Source organism: Numenius arquata, chromosome 20 (genome assembly GCF_964106895.1).
Source record: "Numenius arquata chromosome 20, bNumArq3.hap1.1, whole genome shotgun sequence".
In the NCBI taxonomy this organism is placed as follows: Eukaryota; Metazoa; Chordata; class Aves; order Charadriiformes; family Scolopacidae; genus Numenius; species Numenius arquata.
The window spans coordinates 2,564,017-2,584,852 of record NC_133595.1 but is presented as its reverse complement, the minus strand read 5'-3'; the positions used below and the strand labels follow the sequence as shown (position 1 = coordinate 2,584,852).

The window sequence follows — 20,836 nt, the reverse complement described above, 5'->3', positions numbered from 1 at the left end:
TGGCAACGGGCAGCCCTACCTTGGGCTGCAGCCTCTCGCCCTCGGCCAGGAACTCGGCAATACCCCTGGACACGGCAGCCAGTCCCCGAACCAGTCTCCTGCAGGCGTTTGGCCCGATGCCGAAGCTGTAGCACCTGCAAAGGGACAGGGAGCGTCAGGATCCTGGGGACAAAGCCATCCCAACCCCACGCAGCTCACCCTCTCCCTGCGGACAGAAGATAACAACACCCCCCCAGCTTTATCCCACTGCTGTGCAGTTGTCCAGCCTGCCTGGAGGAAAATAAACCAGCTCCTCTTTTAGGTGGCTGGCAGGAGGGCTGGGAATGGGCATCTCTCTATGCTCAGCAGACCTCAGATCCCTTCCCAGAAGAGCAGCCTTCAGCTGTGACGCTCAGGGCCTTCCCAGCAGGACCCCAAGCCCTTGCCTCCTCTGCAAACACAAACAAGCTGCTTTTGCTGCCAGTTCAGCTCTTATCCCTGCTGAGCGTCTGTGGTCAATAGCACTAAGGGCCCAGTAATTATCTCTGCTCACAATTAAAATAAACGTTTTCTCAAGGAAAGAGGATCCAGCCAGGCGAGGCTGCTCCCCTGACTCCCGGCTCAATGAGTCAGGATTTGGTTTTGGCTGAGGGCTGCAGACCCAGAGCTGAGCTGGAGCCTGGGCAGGGAGGGCAGGAGCAGTGCCCGGTGGGGATGGATGCGGTAGGAAGCCAGGAAGGATGAGGATGGTGTGATACGGCCTTCAGCCAGGGCAGTGGATAGCTGAGGAAGAAACTACCTTCGGCAGCAAACTGCATCCGCATGAGGGGCTTTTCTCTCAGAGGTTTTTAATCCTGCAAATCTTAGGCCAGCCTCACACCCTCTTAAATAAGGCTCTGATCTTCTTTTGAGACAGGGGCCACACTGATTGCTCTTAACCCACCACCACGCCTCTGTAAGAGCGAGGGACGGGTTGCCTTGTGCAGCCAGGAAGCAACTAAACCTCCATATAGTAAAAAAAGGACAGAGCATCTTCCCCGATAAACCCTGAAGTCTGAGGGATGGAAGAGGAATAAGGTTTCCTTACATTTTTCTTATGTTTCGTGCCCCTTAAAGAGGCAGAGGAGAAACCAGAGCAGCCTGTCATCAGAGCTGGGGAGCCAGGCTGGCAGCTCGATGCACAAATTAGCTGCTTTTCACATTGCTCTCGTTCAGCATATTCAATTCTGCGCATCCCCATCCTGGAAGCAGCTGGGGCCAGACCCAGATGTGCTTTAAAAAAAAAAAATTAAAAAAAAAAAAAAAACCACGGCAAGGAAGATTGTTCGTGTGTCAATCTCTCCTAGCAGGAAGCATCAGACGAGAGCCTGTGAAGTTGTCAGCCCAATTATCCTGCTTTTGATTGTTTAAAAAGCATCTGAACTTCTGGGATCTGTTCCAAACCCTTTGAGGTTCTCCCATGGCTCATACCAGCAATCTCTCCTGCCTCTGCCTCTGAAGCAGGGACATTTGTGAGATGAAGCCATGTTCAAGGAGAAATGTGTCCCCCACCATGCCAGGCATTCACCCCCGCAGCGCCGAGCCCTGCTGCCCTCCGTACCTGGTGGAGCAGGAGTGGTTTCTCAGCAGCTCCAGGACCTTCCCCGTGTTGCTGATGGCCCCGTCCGTCAGCAGAAAGAGCAGTCGGGGATGGCCCCTGTGGATGGGCTGCCGAATGACCCACTTCAAAGGTGACAAGATGTTGGTGCCACCCATGTCGGCCCGGATCCTCTTGATGCTCTCACAGGCGATGGCCAAGCTCTCCTGCCCAAGGGAGCAGCAGGATCGTCAGCCTCTGCACCAGCGCCCTCCGAGCACCCAAGGAATCATGTCTCCCCCTTCACCCACCTCGCAGTAAGTCTGACTGGCAGGAAAAAGGGTCTTGAAAGTGGATCCAAACCCAATGACGTTGAAGAGACATGCTGGCATCAGGCTCTTGAGAATGACCAACAGAGCATCCTGGGGGATGGAAAGCAAGCAGACATCGGGCACTCCAGGTCTCTCCCTGGATCGGACACTCCAGGTCTCTCCCTGGCTGCCCCAGCTTCACCAGTAAAAGCTCTGCCCAGGTCCCACCTTGCCACCACATCATACTCCCACCTGCTTTTGTCTGCCTGCATTTGATAATAAAACAACTGTTTCCTTCATGTGAAACCACTGCATATTACTCTGCTCTTTCCAAAGTCCCTTAATCATATTTGGGTCCCTAAGCAGTGAGGAAAATGGGGACCCTTCAAAAAAAAAAAAAGAAAAAAGAAAAAAGAAAAGAAAAAGAGCTGAACAAATTTTTCTGTTTGTTTTTAACTGATTAAATTTGTGCTTGCAATACGGTACTGCAGCACGGAGCTAGTGGGTGAGAAGCAGAGTGTGAAATTGAGAAGTGCGACACGCAACGCATTTCAATGTCCAAACTTGCAGAAAATAAACAAACAGCTTAAAGTTACACAAAAGGAAAAGCCTCCCCCATCCCCAATTCTCTTGTATTCGTAGCTGGCATCAATTAAAATAACTGGGAGAGACAGATTTAAGCTATTTTCTTTACCAGAGGTGGTTATCTAACTTGCCTATTCTTGGTCTTTACATAAGGGGAGAGCAATTTGAATTGTCTCAGACATCTGTGATGGCCACGGACAACTCCAGGACAGAGCTTGCGTTAGCAGCACCCGGGCAAAGAGCTGCCCAAGAAGCTCCTGAGCTTGCAGGGGCAGCGGGAGCAATTAGGGTGGCAGGAGAGGGAGGCCAATTTAAAGCAAAGTGCTGGCAGAGTTTGGGAGCAGCTCGGTTCTTTCTGTTTATCTGCTGATAAAGGCAGACTCCTGCCAGTCTGCCTAGGGCAGCAGAAACCCTAGAGCCAGCCCCAAGAGAAGAGCTGCCAAGGTCAAACGAGCCAGAGCATCCTCCTTGCTTCGTCACACGCGGTGGCAAAGACCGAGTGACACGCAGAGAAACCCCCAGCCTAGGAAGAGCCACCAGCAGACGGGTGGCAGCTCAGTCCAGGTCCCAATCCCCTGTAAGACTCAGCAGCGAGGCAGAGCTGGAGCACGGCAAACCAGTGCAATAACGTAGGAGAACAGGGCTGCCCTTTAACAGGCTCCAGGGGACTTTAAACCAAGCTGTTATCTCAAACCTACGAGAGGATATTTATACCGCTGCTCCCCAGATGGCTCCTGGGATGCCGGCTCTTCCAAATCTCAACACTGACACCCCATCTCAGAACTAATTACAAAGGAAAAAAACAGGTTTCCAAATATTTTTCCCAAAGTGGGCAATGGATGCCTGCTTTCTGTTTCAGCAAGCAGAGAGATTTATTGCTTCTTGTGGTAAATATTGATCCTGATCCTGTTGCACTCAATATCAATATGGCAGCTCAATAAGGAGAGATGTTTGCCTCCAGAGAAGTCAATTCCCAGTTATTAGTCTAGTTTTGCCAGTGAGGCCGCCCAGTGAGGGCACCATCATGGGCCTGGCTCTTCTCTCCGGCTGCATCAGGATGGGGAAGGAACGAGCTGCAGGAAATTTAAACCCCTGAACTTTCCACCCCAACTGCTTTGGAGTGCCCTCCTGCTCAGCAGTGAACAGCGTCCTCCCACGTCGGACCATGCCCTTCCCAGCTGCATCTCTACCAGCACCAATGCTCCGCAGCTCCAAGCCCTGCCACCCCCCTCGCCCAGCAGGCTGAGGACGATGCAGGTGTCTCCATCAAGCGTAACCCACCCAGACCCACCAAGAACAGCCCCTGCCAGGAGCTCCCTGATATTTGCAAGTCATAAACAAGGATGGGGGGCTCCAAAGAGAGACAGTACTTTCTCCCTTGAGGTATCTATCTCCTCTGAAATCTCTGGTAACTTCCCTGAAATATTTTTCCAGAAGGGGAACAGCCTTTTTCCTGTTTTTACAGCCCTCCTGTGCACGGAAGTCCCAGTTCAGGACCTGCCAGGGACCCCATTCTCATGGGACAACGTGGCCTCCATGGAGGCTGCAGAGAACACAGTGCCCAAACCTGGCCAGACCTCTTGGAGAAGGGCTCTGTCCCTGCAGGGTCCCATCCCCATGGGACAAGCCAGCCTCCACAGAGGCTACGGAGAATGCAGTGCCCAAACTCAGCCATGCTGGGAGTTGGAAAGCAAAACTCTGGCCTGGGGCAGAGATGCCTCCTGATTCCCAGGCTGTGAAATGTGCTGAGGGAATGAGGTACAATCTCGGAGATACCCTGGCCCCTTTGGTGGGTGCAGGGACAGGGGACAGCCTCCCTATGCCAGGGGAACTGTTGCAGCCATCCTCGAGCTCCCTGCATCCCGATTCTTGTTGCTGGAGGTGGCCATCCTCCGGCAGTTCCCATGGAAACCGAAGACAGATGGGTAAGGAGTTGGGCTAGAAGATGCTCCCTGCTGCTCGCCCTGGGCGGCAAGTCCTGCAGAAGGGGGTGCAGCCATACCCAGGGGAGCATTTGGGTCCAAATCTGGGTGGCACTTGTGTTAGGAAAGGGTGTGAGCAGCTCGGTGGACACACCAGCTCGGTGAAGCTATCAGATATCTAAATGCAACTGAAGCTCTCAGATGATGCCCGCCTCTGTAATTCCCTCACTGTCCTCAACAAAGTTGCACAGGGCAGCACAGACCCATGCCCTGCTCAGGAGGACGTGATATTCATCAAGCTATTGGGGCTTACCTGGCCCCAAAAACCAAGACAGAAACTTTCCAAAAGAGCTTTTGCCAAAGACTGCAGCTTCTCACCAAGACCTGCCAGCTGGCAGGTGCTGTGACACCAACCTGGCCTCCAAAGCACGTTAGGCAGGGATAACGATAATTAAATAGTTACCGGAGTGATTTCCCCTTTGCTGGACAGAGTGGTCCCCAACAGGCTGAGGGCAGGAACCTCTCCAGGTCCTTCAGGCAGTGGCACAAAGCCAAGCCCAGCTCTCATGGGGCAACCTGCAGCTGGGTAAGAGTCGTATCTGGCAGGGGAACCCCAGACCCACAGAAGATCATGACAAGGCCTTTCTACGGCCCCTTTTTTTATCCAGAGGTCTCAGCACACCTCCCATAAGCCTCCACCAGACTGCTGGTGTTCGTTTGTGTTTGAAAAGGGGATGCATCGGGTTCAAACAACTTCTGCGGGTGCACAGAGGTGTCCGTTAGCAAAATGTCTCCTAATGCCTGGTGAGCATGTCGCCCTGAAGCTTTCCCTGGAGCTCCCCACTAGGAAGCAATTGCCCCCAGCCCTCCCGGAGACAGGCAGAACTGAAGATGGGATGGACAAGACACCAGCAAGAGGGAGAAAGAAAACATTTGATGTGCTGATAGGAGGAAAAGGAACAGAACGGGGGAGAGTCAGCTTCGCTGCAGGTACCTAACAAGCCACACGGTTGAGATGACTAAAGCTACAGCATATAATTACCCCCCATCCCCTCATAATGAACACTCAGCAGCACTCAGCAACCCCCACTGCTCTCTAATATTCATCCCTCACTGGCACGCAGGCTCTTCCCCTCCTGCGTGGTACCTTGACACGGTTGATGTTCACCCCGCTCATGCTTCTGCTGCGGTCTATGAGGAAGATAAACTCTCCTTGGGCTTTCTGGAGGTCTGGCTGGAGGGTCCTCAAGTCAGGGCAGAAGTTGAGCATGATGACGGGGTGGTGGGGGATGTCCTTGTTCAGCCGCTTCCTGATGATTTCTGTCTGCAGGAAAGAAGGAGAGAGCTCAAGAGGTTGTTTTTTCTGCCCCTTCTCAATTGGAGGGGAATCAGAGCAGGGCTGTGTGCCCCAAGATGGAAGTACGTGGCCTTTTGTGGGCTTGTTCTGGCCTCGGGGGTGACAACACCTGAGCTCACGCTGTGCCGCAGGTTGTTCTGCCCGTACCCCCTGTGGAGATGCTCCGTGGGTGAACAGGACTCCTGCCTCCTCCCACCCCGTGTCACCCTTTGCCCAGGGGACAAAGGCTGGCAGAAAGGCTAAACCAGAGACCCCCTCCATGCACAGATGAGAGCCTGGAGAAGAAATTAAAAGATCTGGCCCTGCGCAGCTCATTGCCAAACCAATCCTCCAAACATTTCATTAGATCCCTCCTGAAAATGTGGCTCATTAGTGCAGCTTAGTATCACACCAAGGCACATCGGAGGTTTTGTCCGGGGTCACTCAATAATGAAGTGCCAGATACAGCCCTCGGTGTGCTGTATTCACCTCGGTATTCACCGCTTCGATTCATTCCTGCCGCCTCTGGCTTGCTTTTTTTTTCTGCCCCTTTCTTTTATCATTTTTCTTTGTATGGATTGAAACGCTTCGCAAAGCCAAACCAGACATGGTTCGATAGGAACCCGCATGATGTATGTCTCCGTACCGCACATAGCTCTAATGGCTCTCTGCGTTCTGCCTCCTTCTATTTCAAGTATCAATCTTCATTAACAACGTGATGAAATTAAACTGGAAAAAAACTCTTGTGATGGGTTTATAATCTGCTGCTGTGTGTGTATAAAGCGGTCCCGGGTTCACGGCCTCAGCTGCAGTGAGTCAGCGCATCCCTGCTTTCGAGGGAGCTCTGGGACCCCACATCAGTACAACCCGTGGCCTTTCATCCCTGGGTCTGCAGTGGGGAAACATCCACCTCAATAAACAGCTCGGTCCTCGGGGGCTTTGTTTGCCTTTTCTTTTTGCTTTCAAAGGCTGCTGTTTCTTGCTGGTTTCACCAGGAGTAAACCAGACCCCAAATAACCGGGTTTGTTTTCTCCAGCTGTGAGTCATATTCCTAGATCTACCAGCTAACGACCGGCCTTTATTTTACATAACTCACTAAACACACGAGTCCCTGTGGATCAACACACACGTTCGCTTTCGGCTGCGCTGCCGGAGTGCTGCTTCTCTGACCCCTGTGAAAAGACGGTTCCCATTCACACGAACAAGCATCTCGCTGTCATCATCCTCCTGCGTGCCACTTTCATGCTTTGGAGCATAAATTAATCAGTCACTGGGAAATAAAAGGGCTTTTTCCATCCCCATTTTCCTCCAGATGTGACATTATTTCATTTAAAGACCTTTCCCAGCACAGATGTTTATCAAATTTCAGACTCAAATTGCTGCCTCTCTCTCCAAGGACTGAACTGTGGCTCCAGACCTTCCCGCAGCTCTCCCTGGGATGCTCTTGGGGACCCAAGACATAAAATCCCTGCGTGATCGGGGTGAGCCCATAGCCAGGATTTCCCACTGACTTCAGAGTGAATTTTACAGGCAAGGCTTCTGTAAACAGCCTGGGAGCAGCTGCTGCAGGTCAGCCAGAAAAGCGAGCATCTCATCAGCGCCGTCTCTTCTCCTCCCCTCCCCTCTGTTCCTCTTCACCCGTTATCCAATTACAGTAAACTAATCAGATCTTGTCGGCCGTGAGTAGATTCCAGCGTGCATTCATCCCCACCACCCTGCTAGCTGACAGGCATGCGAGGCTTTTGCATAACAAACCAAGGGATGACAATTAATTATCATTTACTGCTGAAATTTCTGGGCTAATTCATTTAAGCTGTGAGGTGCCCAGTGTCGTGCTCTGAGCAGCAGCAGTTCTAGCCCATAATTTACCCCACATATTCAGGGCATTTTCTCTGCTTCTTGCTCTTCTTCGTACAGTTGCTTGCCCATCCTCCTGGGGCAAAGAGGTGGGTTCCCTGCAGGGAAATGACTCTGGAATGATCCCCCCCTAGATAATTTGACGTGCTAAAGAGACAAAAATAATTAGAGAGCCATCTGAGCCATAGCGTGGGAGTTTCATTTCGTTCCACCTGCCACACGCTGAACACAATTAGAGGAGACGCCTGCCGTGCGAGCAAGCGCAGTCCCAATCCCCGCATCGGGCTGCAAGAGAAAAGCGAAGGGCAAAAGGAATGAGAAGGGGGTTGGTGTGTCTCCGGTGAAAGGGGAAATCACAGCAGCACAGGGGAGGCACCTCTGCAGCAGGTTCGGGATGTCTGCCAAGCTGGGGGGGCAGGCTCAGAGAGGTGGAGAATGAGTTTAAGGGGAAATGAGCATCCCTGGTCGCAAAGGAGAAGAGCGGTGCATGTAAAACAGGGAGCTGACACAGTCAGCCCCGGGGCTGCGGTGACACGAGTGCATCGCATGCCTTAGGTGAAGACGCCCACCCTGGAAATTCGGAGGGTTCCTCACTGATCCCAGACACACTGATGTGGCAGCTCAGAAGTGCCAGGCTGTCACTCACTGCTTCAGAATTGCTGAAAGACGAGGCACAAATCCCAGAGCAGATATTTTTCTATTTGCTGATCAGCAGAACAAAGAGAAGTTTCTCCTACCTTGTCTTCAGCTCAGCTCATTATTCCAAGCAAAATCACTTATTTCTCTCTGACAGCTATCCAGAAACAGTAAACATTTACTGAGCAATTAAAAGAATATTTTATTCTATGTCATTGCAATAATTATAATACCCTTAATGCTATAACAACGTACCTATCTAATTATGCTATGCTAGACTAGTACTAATTATACACACAATAACCATCTCAGAGCTTCTTCCACACTCGGTTTATCAGAAGCACTGCCAAATTTTCCCCTCTCCTTCCACATAAGCCCCTCTCCGAGGGAGGATGTTGCAGTGTATTGGGCCAGTCTAATATCTGGGACTGGAAGCAATCAAGCAATCATTTACCTGCGTGGTTCCAGTCCCAAGGAAAGCCTCAGCTAACGCCTGCAGCTTTTGCTTCTCACCTTTTTCTCGGCGCTGGGGTCTTTCTTAGTGCCTTTAATGAAATCGTTCTTCCCCTTCAGGTGTCGTTCATACTCTGCAGGTGTCATATCACCTTCTTCCATTAAGACGTGAGGCATGTGGGGCTCTGGAAATGCAAAGAATCGGGTGAAAAACAGCCTTAGCTAAACTTTAGGTTTGGCGGAGATGCAGGCACCCTCGGTTGTGAAAACAGAGCAATATCTCTGAGCTTGGGCAGCATGGACGACCTTGAGAAGGTCCAGGATTATCTCCTAGGAAGCCTAACCCCTGACAATATTCGCAAAACCAGAGCTCATCCAGCTGTCTCCAGCACTATGGAGGAGGATCCCGGGAAGGGGCAAGAGCAGCGGGGAAGAAGCAGAGCCCACCTACCACTTGGGTGGATCAAGATCTCCACGGGTCTGTCGAAGGTGTGTTTATTGGCCAGCGTGATCACGATGCTCTTGGCGGAACGAGCAGAGGGGTCGGCGTCCGCTCGGATCTCATGCGTAGGGCTCTCAACACCTGCCCGGGATAACCGAGGTACGGTTAGGGACTGAGGATGGGGAGGAGCAGGGAGAAGAGATAGGAAGATGGCAGAGGACAGGAACCAAGCGGACTATGCGATGCTTCTGCTGTATCAACACCCCACGTCAACATCAGCCCCAGCAAAGTTCACTTGCCAAAACAGACTCCACGCTGGGGGGCAGAGAAAAAGGAAGAGTGTGGACATTGCCTTGAGGAGGTGATTACAGAATCATGGAATTGTCCAGGTTGGAAGGGACTTTTCAGATCATCCAGTCCAACCATCAACCCAACACTGACAAAAACCATCGCTAAACCGTGTCCCTCAGCACCACATCTGACCGGCTTTTAAATACCTCCAGGGATGGGGACTCCACCACTTCCCTGGGCAGCCCATTCCAAGGCTTAATAACCCTTTCAGTGTAAACATTTTTCCTAATATCCAATCTGAACCTCTCTGGCGCAACTTGAGGCCATTTCCTCTTGTCCCATCGCCTGTTCCTTGGGAGAAGAGACTGACCCCCCCTGGCTACACCCTCCTTCCAGGGAGTTGTAGAGAGCGAGAAGGTCTCCCCTCAGCTTCCTTTTCTCCAGGCTGAACACCCCCAGCTCCCTCAGCTGCTCCTCACAAGACCCCTCCACAACTCGTTTGCCCGTCTCTGGACACGCTCTAGCACCTCAATGTCTTTTTTGTCATGAGGGGCCCAAAATGGACACACCAGCCTGATGTCGCAGAACGGCCCCAACGCTCCTACCTGCCAGCAGGCACGGCCCCCGGATCTCTAGGTGGAAGCTGAAATCGTACTCGAAGGGGTTGGTGGCCTCACTCTCCAGCAGCTGAGCCAGGCAAAACCTGCTCCCTTGCTCCGGGCTCCCCGATCCACAGTAGTGCTTGTCCCTGCTGGTGAGACAAACCCTAATCAAGACTTTGCACATGTTATTTTCCCCTGGGAACTGCAGATCTGCTGGAGGTTAAGCCTGCAGCAGCTCTGCAGCCTCCTGCAGCAACAGCAGGCTTCTGCTCTGCCAGTCTTGCATCCCCCCACATCAATCCCAGCCAAAGCCCACCCCCATGGTTTTTCATACGTTCGGAGCTGGTGGCTGGAAAGGCTGCTGGTGTTCTCCAGGCTGGCCTGGGGGACCCTGGGGACACACACAGCTGGGAGAAGGACCCTCACAGCCCCGCTGGGCAGTGTCTGCAGCTCAGAGGAGGTGCTGATGAAGATGGAGATGCTTTCCAGGGGAGGAATCATGCCCAGGTTAGCCACAAAAACAATCCTCTCCAAGTCCTCGTCCATCATGATCCTTCCTGCACAGAAAGAGGACCACACCAGGGAGATGAAGTGTCACAACCATGGATAATGCTCCTCCCCAGCCCTCCCATGACCACCCCAGCCCTGGATCAATGCCCAAACCAGCCCTCACTGTGTTGTCAGCATTTTTCTAAAGAGCCTGAGCCCCAGCCCTCCCTTCAGTTGTCCAGAAGCAACAGTGCTTCCCAAAACAGATGAGACCAGCACTTTTGGCAAACACTGTAGGGACAGGAGCACCACAACCCAAGGCTCAGCCTTTCAAAAGGAGCATCCTCCATGCCATGGCATGTGACAGCCAGCCACCCCCTGTCACCTCCCCATTCCTCTTCCCATCCTTTTCTTCCCCTCGTTCATAAAACGCCCCCGACTCCCTCACCGCTTCTGTCACGAGCTCGTCCATCAGGGAGGCTGCAGCCATTGAAATAGGTGTCATCTATCTTGGCTTTGTCTTTGATCTGCACCGTCACGGCACGTCGGGACACAGCCGCCTCGAACCCCACGACAGTGGTGCACTCATCCAAGGGGTAGACGAAGAGACCTGCCAGCCAGAAGGGGTTTTAGAAGCACCAAGCACTTGCCCGGACCCACCAGCCAGGACCGCAGCAGGGCAGGTCCCTCTTGGAACTTCCCTGCATGTTCCTGGGATTTTTCACACTTAAAAAAATGTCGCCTTGGACTGTGAAGGGTAGAATTGAGGACACAATATACTTGGTTACTTTTCGTGCAAGCATCTAAAGGTTTAAGGCACGCACAGAAACCCAGCGCTGTGATATCCCTGGCTCTGAAGCTCCCATAGTAGCTCTTGCACTGGGAGCTTCACCCTTTGAAACTTGCCTTCAAAAGCCTGGGCTTCTGGGTTGCGGTAGGTGAGCAGGGCTGTCATCCCAAAGGCATAGCCACTGACACACGACGTCACCTCTGACGCGGTGAGAGGGAGCGGGGAGCGCGTTGTCCGGTTAATCAGCCCTGGCATCTTCCTGGGGGTCTGTCGGGGACGGTGGGATCACCCACAGCGAGCTGCAGAGACGTGGAAGGGCGAGAATCAATGAGGAACCCTAATGAACGCGTGCCCAAAACACTTGCATGTCCCTGCCTCTTGCATTTTGGCCTCTGCAGCCCTGAGGACAGCAAGGTGACTGACCCGGGACAGGATGAGACCTGGGCTTGATGGCTCCACCGGTGGAGATGGGGATGGAGACAAGACCCTGGTGAGAAACACCATGCAAAATACTCGCCCCAAATGCTTGCCGGCGCTAGGGAGGAGGTTCAGATGAAACCTGCCTGGCTAGGGACAGGCAGCCCCAGAGGTTGTCACTGCAGTGGTGGATCACGCATCTCACCAGCTCCCACACCCACCTACTGCTTGAGCCTGGACAAAATGGGTTAACATCTTTTTATGGCCCTCCTGCTTCTCATTATCCTCCAAACTGACAGGTTTCTCCAGGATAAGGTTACGACCCTGAGAGTTTTCCTTTAGCATGAGGGAAGGAAGAGCAGGGAGGCAGAGCCAGGCATCCTCCCTGTCCTCCTCTGGCTGCATTTTGGGGTGGTGGCAGGGCTCTGCTGCCCCTCATCTCCACATCCCTCCTGCAAAGGCTGACTCATCCCTCCGCTTTGCTTAGCGGAGACATTCAGATGCAAAGTGGCTACTTCTGCCAATTACATTTCAAACTCTTTTTTTCCCCTGAGCAGGTTTTCCTCCGTTCCAGCTCATCTCCCCCAAGACCCAGGGTTTCAAAGGAGACCTTTCAGGTTGCTCTCAGGCCACATCCAGCTCCCCTGGGGCATCAGGAGAAGTTGCTAGGCAGCAGTTCTCCCTGGCTGGCTCCGCAATGCTTTATGCAATGATTTACAAGGCCCAGGAGGAGCCAGCAGCAGTGAAATACACCAGTTTCTCATTTCCTAGCAGTCCTGCGTTATTAAAACCACCTTTATATGCAAATGCCATGGAAGACGCGAACGGCAGACATCAAGGCCACCAGCTCACTGAGTGCTCGGGCAGGAAAAAGGCACTAAGGGAGGAAAAAGGGAGAGCAAGGGAGAGTAAGCGGGGCTGACCAGGATGGGGGAGAGCAGCCAGGGTATCCGAGCAAATCGAACAGCAGCGGAGAAGATGACGGAGGGCAGTAATCTCAAGGTATGCTCCTGAATCCCAGCCCAACAACCTCAGCCCTTCTCGATTTAATCCTCCTCTCCTTCCACTGCAAAGGCTGCTCATGCCAGGAGCTGCCCACAGGGGCCGGGGGATGCATGATCAGGAGATGCAGGAGCATGTCCAGCTCAGCTGCTCCGGCACCAGAGTCCTCTGTGAGCCCAGGGGAGGCTGTCACACACCGGGATGCTCCAAGCCGTGCTAACAGGGCTTGTAAAGTCAGAAGCTGGCAAGAGTTCACCTGCTACAGGGAGAGATAATGAAGGTCATCTTACTGCCAAGATGTGGCAGAGACCATCAAGATATTGGGAAGTGATTAAATGCCAGGCGGGGGAAGAAGGGGGGGGATTATTTTGCCTCAGGGAAGAAAGCAAGCAAGAAATAACAAGGAGAAGATGCTCTCTACCAGCCAGGCACAAGGGGAATTCATTATGGGGATGCCAGGGCGGTGAATTCAGGCTCCAGGAGGGTGACTTCAGCCTGGCAGCTCCCTTGGCTGCGGAAACTTACAGCAGAGCCATGGTTGAGATCCAAGCCCCTCACCTCTCCCAAATCCGTGGGAGACTGTGGACATGCCTCCCATGGGAGCTGCTCCACCAGCGGGGACTACATCACCCAGGCCAGCACAAGTATTGAGAGACTCTTGGTGGGATGCAGAGCCCCGTGATTGTTCTGTATAAAGCCCACCAGGAGATTTGCACCTCTCCTGCAGCTCCAGCATGGCTCAGAGGAGCCCCACACCAGCCCTGCCTGCTATGTCAACTGCAAAAACTGCCCCACAGAGATAGGGAGGGCTCTTCTCAGCTTCTTCCCCGCTCCAAGGCTCTTGGGATGGGGCTGGGAGGCAGCAGGCTGCTCCACACAGATTGTGTCACCAACGCCATCAAGTGACTGCAGCATGGAAAGGGGAGAGCGGGGAGGCTGGCATGGGAGAGAGCAGTGGGACAGCTAGCATCTCTCTCCTGTGTCCCCCCCGGAATCCCCCACCAGCCCCCCCGGCTGCTCCCCACCCTGCCTTTGCTGCTCTGGGACCTGCACTCAGTCCTCATCCAGGTTGGATCCTCAGGGAGCTGGCCGGCCCCCACATCCCAAAAATTACCACCAGCATCACTGCCGCACAGGGCATCCCTGCACCCACCCCGTCCCCAGCGCGTCCCCTCGCTGCCACCAAAACCTGCCCTGCCTCCTGCAGGCATGAGGCCACCCCACGAACCTGGCCAGATGCCTCCTGACCCACAGCCTCACGCTGCCTTTGGCATCCAGGGAGGAGAAAGGGAAAACGTTGGTGAATCCCTTCAGTCAGTTCGCTGCACCACTGAAAATACCCCGTGCCCATAATCCCATCAGCCAGGGAGCAGCTCAGGGCTGGGGACAGGAATCATCCCTTGGCCAGCCACGCTCAGGACCTGCCACGGGATGCTATCACGTTTTTCTTTTTTCTTTTTCTTTCCCCCCCCCCCTCGCTTTTTAAACACTCTTTCCTTGACAATCTGCCCCTTTTGACGGCCAGGGAGGAAGGAGCGATGCTGCTAAGACGCTCGCCCCGCTCCAGGCTGATACTCCCAGCCAATTTCTGCGCACGCTTTGCGGAGAAGGCACTGATGCTGCGCCGACGTCTGCGGACGGTGCCGGTGACGCGCGGAGTGCGCAGGGCTTTGCTTCACTGCGACGCGCAGGCTCCCCCCCGAGCTTGCACCAGCCGCTCCACCTGGCTGCGGGCGCCTGCCCCAACACATCGGCGAGGCTTGGGGCCAGATTTTAAACACCTTTTCCAACCCAGTCCTTTACGTGCCCCAAAAAGGGGGTGCGACGCCTGGAGCGCTGCTGGGTGCCCCTCAGCATCTCTAAGCACTGTCCTGCCCTCAAAAAATCTGGCTTTTGAGCATGTGTAGTAAAGACAGAGGCAGAATAATGCTCTTCTAAGGTGTATTTCCACACATTGAATTTAAGAACAAAGCAAACTGTGTGGCTGCTGCAGACAGGAGCAGGCAGCCTGGCTTCTGCACAGCTCCCAAAAGCAGGGTAGGGTCCCAGCAGTGCCACCACCACAGGGTCCTTGCCACCCACACTTGACAACAGGCCAGTAAGATCCAAACCAGACTTGGCAGCTGGAATAAAACCCAGTGCTGCCTGCGCCACATCCCCACCTGGCCCTGGTGGCTGATGGGCACATGTCCAGGGGCAGCCCCGGCTCCTTTTGCCCCCCAGGACACAAACGCAGCCATGTGAAGCCCAGCCCTGGTGCTCCACGTTGCAACGAACGCATTTTTGGGGGCTGCTGAATGACTGCACCATCCCGCTGAAACCTCTTACCAGTCCCAAATGGGTTCCCTTGGTAATTTCACCCCCAGGTCCAAGCCAGACCTGGGTCCTACCCACACCGCTCGGAGGGGGACTGTTTTTCTGCAGCTGGGTAAAAATATTCCTTCCACTTCATCTGTATCAATCAACACTGACATCCAGTGGCTTGTCAGGATGATTACAGCCGGCATGGCTCGGGGAGATGTACAGATGTACAGCCCTTGGAGGGACCTCCCCAGCGGGTGACTGGGTGCCTGTCGCACCACAGCCCTGGGAGCTGCTGGGCCACCGCCAACCACGGGGAAGCAAAGTCCCCCCCCTGTTTGCAAAACCAAGACAGGAGAAGCCCTGCGCTCCTCAAACTTTTGGGGCTCTCAAGCAGAACCATGGTTTGGTGTTTCTCCTGGCTTGGCAGGGGTGACAGGGCTCAGGGAATGGCCATGGGCACGCTGTGGGGGGGCCCCAACTTTGCCTACCTGACCCACATCAGCTGCAGATCATGCCTAAGACCAAGCAGGACCCCTCCAGCTGCTCTCACCCAGAGCACGAGGCTCAAACCTGTCCAGGGGACTGGGATCAACCCCCTGAAAGATTTCTAGGAAGCAACTGGAGCAAACAGTGTCCGAAATGGCACAGGCAGCACTCTCCTAGCCCCCGCACAGGACAGGGAGGGGAGGCTTTGCTGGCTGACAGCAGCACCTCCTGGGAGAGATATGGATCCACCATGGCAGACCTGTGGGAACCTCTCATGAAAAGCTCCAGGAGCCATCCCTCCCGTCTCCAGCCTCCCTTCGCCTCAAACTGCAAGCACGGGGTATCCCACCCGCTGGGAAACCCAGCAAAACAGCCGCTGCGCTTCACCCCAGAGCTGCTGCAGGTCCTCTGCGGGGTGACAACCTGGTACCTGTCACCTGCCAAAGCGGTGACAAAGGTTTCTGGCCAGATGCACGCTTTGGGAGCCGGACAGTGCAGCCCCAAGGGGCACCCTGAAGCCTCAGATATGGAGCACCCTGCTCCTGCCAGCACCCTGCCGAGAGGGGCACCCAGCGAACGCGAGTGGGGTCCCCCTTCCTGGGGTGACGCAGCGCCAGGTTGAGATGTGACTGACACCCCCCACAGAGCTGGATTTTGGGGACTGTCAATCATCCCCCTGGCAGGTCTCTCGGGCCATCGGTCTTGCCCCAGAGCTGGGTCTCAAGGACCGTGATAGATGTCCCAAACCCCGTTTCTGGAGCCGTCAATCACGTCCCTGTGCAGACAGCATTTCTGATACGGGGTTTAGTTAACCCCTGCCTCGCTGGGCTTGCTGTTACGCCAGTGCTTGGAAGATCTCTGGGCTGAGCCAGAGGGGGAGGTTTTAGCCCCAAAGAGGGGCTAAAACCTCCCCCTCTGGCTCAGCCCAGAGATCTTCAGGTGGGCTAAAACCTGAAGGCAGCCAGCCCTGTGAGTGGGATGCATCCAGAGCCAAGGATGCTGGCCCCCCAGGAGTAGCACAGCCCTTCTCCATCCACCCCTGCCCTGCCCCAGCCAAGCATGGCGGACGCAAGCCGGGTCCTTGGTGCTTTGACCCTTATTGGGGGGAATCAGTGTCCCCCTCACCCTGCCAAGGTCAGTCCTCCCCCCAAAACCAGTGTGTCCACAGCTGGGATATCCCACCTGGTTGCCCAAAAGAGCAAAAGCCCATCACCCCCAGCATTGCCCCCCCCCCCCATCCAACCTCCTTTGGGGGGAGATGGAGACAGTCACTATGAACGTCTGTATGATTTCGGGGAGGGGAGGGATGCTCAGGGGCTCACCATCCAGCTGGAAAAAGGCAAGGCAGGGAAGCAGCAGCTTGCAAAGTGTGGGCTTGTGCCTGCAGAAATATTATGACAAGGGATCTCTTCACAGAATGGCTTTGTGCTGAGATTGTGCACAGCCTTGGGAAGTATCAGCCCGCAAACACACACACACACACACACACACACCCCTGCAGAGCACACACAGCCCAGCCTGCTAAAAAGGTGCAGGAGCAACTGGAGAGTAGCCACTGCTTTTCTTACCTTTCCTGGAAGAAGAGAGAGGAGGAGGAAGAGGAGGAGGAGGAGGAAGGGGATGGGGGGGTTGGAGCAACTTCACCCACTGCTGCTAGCCCCCTGCAAGTGCCCTCAGCTGGGTTTGGGGGGCAGGAAGGGCAGAAGAAATCCCGAAGGCGGCAGGCACAGCTTCAGACTGCTTTTGTCTCTGAAAGACACGGAGAGACGGAGATAAGGAGAGAGAGAAAAAGGGAGGGAGAGAGGGAGAGAGAGCAAGCGCCAGGGCTTGGGGTGGGGGGAGCGCTGCACAACAGCCACCTCAGCAACCTGTGGCATTTGTCCCCCCCGGACCCTCCCCGGGGCCCTCTCCGTCGGACAGGGATGCTGGGGCTGCCAGGGATGCGGGGTGGTCCGAGGGGGTCTGGGATGGGGAAGGGGCTTACCTAACCGCCTGCAGCAACATGTGCCCCTGTGGCGAAGCTCTGCCCGGGAGCCGGGGAGGGTGGTTTTTTTTCGCTTCCCGGAGCGAAGACCCAGCTTCCCACTGGCAGCCAGCTGATGAGCGCACACTTTCCGGAGCTGTTTGGGTGACCATCATTAAGTGGAGCCATTTGTTTTGTCAGGGAGGTAACCATGACAATCACCCTGTACACACACCGCTGCCTTCTCCCAGCCTCCTCCCCTCCTGCTCCGGGGGGCTGCAGGGGAAGGGGCGAAGCCCACCCCAGGGCAGAGGAGATGCCCTTGAGATGGTCAAGTTGGCAGAGAAAAGGGGGATGCAAACTCATCTTACTGATCACCACGACTTGCCCCCCCGGGGTGAGATTTTCTGCAGCAGCTGCCGGGAAAGGAAGAACCCCCCTTTCTCCCGTCACCTTTCACTTCTGTCCTTCCCTAGGTCTTTTAAAGAAAAAAAAAAAAAAAAAAAGAAAGCTTCCTAAAGCCCCCCAAAATCAGGTGTTCTGCAGCCCTAGGCCAGATCTCCCCTCTTCCCCCCCATGCTGTTGTCACCATCCCTGTCTCTGCTCATCCACCCTTTCCTCCCCAAGCACATCCCAAAGCCCCTCCACCAAGCAGTCCCCTGGCTGTGGGGAACACAGAGGGGATCTAAAGGGGACCCTCCCCACGGGCAAAGGGGAGCGATGCTGTAACAGCAGGATATGCCCTGAGGAGCTTACACTTAAACGCAGGAAAAATGACCTTGAGATGAAAGGGGAAACTGAGGCAGCAGGAAGGGCACCAGCTCGGCCACAGCCCCAGAGCTGCTGGGTCAGAGCACGCAGGGGGGTAAAACTCCTCCTCGCTGCTACCCAAAGTCGGTGATAAGGGCGCTGCTGCCCACAGGCAGCTCTAGCATTGAGAATATCACTATCTCCCTCAACATGGAAAGCTCTCCAGCACAGCGGTGATCTGCAAGAGGATAGAGATTTTTTTCCCCCTCACCCGCAGATCTGTCTGGTTTGAGCGTCCCACCGCAGACCTGTCCATGGCAGTAAATCCACCACCACCAGCAAAACAAGCCCCTGAACTCCCTCACTGGGCTCTGTGCTGGAACATCTCTTCCTTATAACCCCCCCCGTCTCCCTTTCCATCTGCATTCAGATGAACCCAGAGCATTTTCTCTCCCCTCCTCATCTCTAAGCATCGTAGGAGGACCGGGGTGACCAGATATATGGTGTCCCTAGTGAACCATCGTGTCTTCACCAAGGAAGACGTGCTTTAGACGAAATGGCACGAAACCAGATGCCTGGTCGAGAGTCTTCTCCCTCAGCCCAACTCCCAGAGGCTGACTTAAGGCCTGAAGCTTGAGAATTTATGGCTCTTGCTAGACAAATAAGTCAGCCGCGGAGAAGCCCACGTCCCATGTTTCCAGCGCCTGTTAAAATGTTTGCTTACTACGGCTTCTGGCTCCTACGAAGAAAATAACATATGTCAGGAAAAATCCTGGGATTCATACCAACAAATCTGGTAGCTGCAGCATGTTTATAAAACAGAGCAGGATCCAACATGGAGGCTGAGGCAGATGCGAGACCTTTGGGAGAACAGCAACAGAGTTATATTGGGGGGGCACTAATACTTAGCGCTGAAGGTGAGGCTGTATCACCAAAGGCATCAACGCAATGTTCAAAAGTGCTGCCAAGTCCCAAATCACCTCCCAGGGACCTTCGATCGGCGTTTGTTCCTCCTCATCCTCTCCAGGCTGACCACGCGCAGGAAACCCCGCTGTTGATAAAAGCCACCTCCTCCCACGGAGGAACCAGACGGGCTGCAGCAGGGGTGTAAAGGAGACAAAATTTGGGGGAGGACAAGCTAAAAATAGAATTTGAGCTCAGCAGAAGTCCCATCTCTGAGCCTGCGGCTTACCCAGCCCGGGCCAGATAACAGGCAGTAGAAGGGAGCGCCTCTGAACATCAAGGTACCGCAGAGGAGTATTTCCAGTCCTGTTTCGTGCCTGGGACTAGCTCAAGGGCATCCAGTGGCCAAGCAGAGGACAGGCTTTCCCGGCTCCTTATCCAGCTCACTCGTGCTTCATTACACAAGTACGCAAGCGCAGGGCTCTCGTGTTCGCACACTCCAAATACAGCCTGCGTCAGTGGGCTGGGAGGTCTGGGCATCATATAAAAAGCAAAAAAAAAAAAACCCCCAAAAACCAGAAAAAGAACCCCAACCCAGATCAAGTCTCCTGCTAAATAGAAAGCAATGAACACTTCTCGTTATCTCCATGGGCTTCCCTGGATGTAAATGCAGGTTTTCTCATCCAGGAATGCTCTGGAAAAAAATAATAAATCACCCTGTTGGTGGATGGTGATGATAAGAAAGGGGTAACACAGGGCTGGGCAGGGACTGCCGCCTCCTCTGAGCAGGAATGGGCACGGACAAGGAGCCTCCGGTCTCTTTGGTGGGTATGGACCACAGTTAATTCCAACAAAATTCCACAGCGCAACACCTGCCCTCCCGACATCTCCAGTCCCAGCACAGCCCAAGTCCGCTGATGAGGGGAATTAAGCATTTATTTCACGTTAAATTAATCTGAATATTTATATTTCAGGTTTAAAAGAATCAATATTGAATGAATTGACAGCAGAGCCCCTGGCAAAATGAAGGACCCTGCACAGGAGCACACACGCCAGGAACCCACCCCTGCCCCAGATGGTTGACGGAGAAAAGTTTTCCTTCAGAAAAAGCAAGACAGAAACACCCCCGATTGCCAGAAGGATCGTGCCTCACTGGCAGTCCCCAGAGCCTTGAAAATCCCAATCAATTATCGAAGCTAAGGCAGAGGATTAGCAAGGAGGGCTTGGGAAGATCCGCCTCCAGCTAAGGCTGCCTAACCACGGGCAGCTCTCCTCGTTCCCCGTGCCTCGATTTTCCCACCTCTAAAATGCGGCTAATTCCGAGCCCGTCTCTTTACTGGAGGTGTGTGTCTCTGCAAGAAAACATGACACTGGGATACAGAGCATCCCTTTCTTTCTGCCCACCAGCCTCTGGGACTTCCCACCTTGCTCTTTATTGTTACCCTAATTAATTAATTACTGTCTCAGACTTGCTTTCGGCTGCCTGCTCTGTTCCCATTGAAAATCTCCTCGCGTTCAGCTCTTGCGTTCGGCATCCTCCCGGGCACCACGATGAGTTGCCATGGAAAAAAAAAAAAGCCATGATGTCACCTCTACCAATAAAACTGCCAGACCCCCACGTGTGTGGCTTGGGGGGGAAACCTGACGTGCAGAGGGATGCAGGGCTCTCGCCTCCAAAGAGGAAACTGGATTAGATGGACGGGGGAAAAGCATCAGATAACAATATGCAATAATCATGGATT

At 54.1% G+C, this 20,836-nt stretch overlaps 1 protein-coding gene across 1 annotated transcript in view; it reads right to left on the bottom strand.

The window, feature by feature from the left end:
• VWA5B1 (von Willebrand factor A domain containing 5B1) overlaps positions 1–17,654 on the bottom strand; it is a 28,016-nt gene extending 10,362 nt beyond the window's left edge. The window contains exons 1-15 of the mRNA XM_074161581.1: positions 17,590–17,654; positions 17,463–17,556; positions 17,055–17,227; positions 16,801–16,862; positions 12,096–12,111; positions 11,386–11,540; positions 10,928–11,089; positions 10,325–10,547; positions 9,994–10,136; positions 9,107–9,238; positions 8,716–8,840; positions 5,521–5,697; positions 1,867–1,977; positions 1,580–1,782; positions 20–134 (exon numbers count right to left, since the gene is read on the bottom strand). Of these exons, the coding sequence (XP_074017682.1) occupies positions 20–134; positions 1,580–1,782; positions 1,867–1,977; positions 5,521–5,697; positions 8,716–8,840; positions 9,107–9,238; positions 9,994–10,136; positions 10,325–10,547; positions 10,928–11,089; positions 11,386–11,524 (1,530 nt within the window). The 5' untranslated portion in view covers positions 11,525–11,540; positions 12,096–12,111; positions 16,801–16,862; ... (1 more) ...; positions 17,463–17,556; positions 17,590–17,654. The remainder of the gene's footprint in view (positions 1–19; positions 135–1,579; positions 1,783–1,866; positions 1,978–5,520; positions 5,698–8,715; positions 8,841–9,106; positions 9,239–9,993; positions 10,137–10,324; positions 10,548–10,927; positions 11,090–11,385; positions 11,541–12,095; positions 12,112–16,800; positions 16,863–17,054; positions 17,228–17,462; positions 17,557–17,589) is intronic.
• Positions 17,655–20,836: the final 3,182 nt, after the last annotated feature.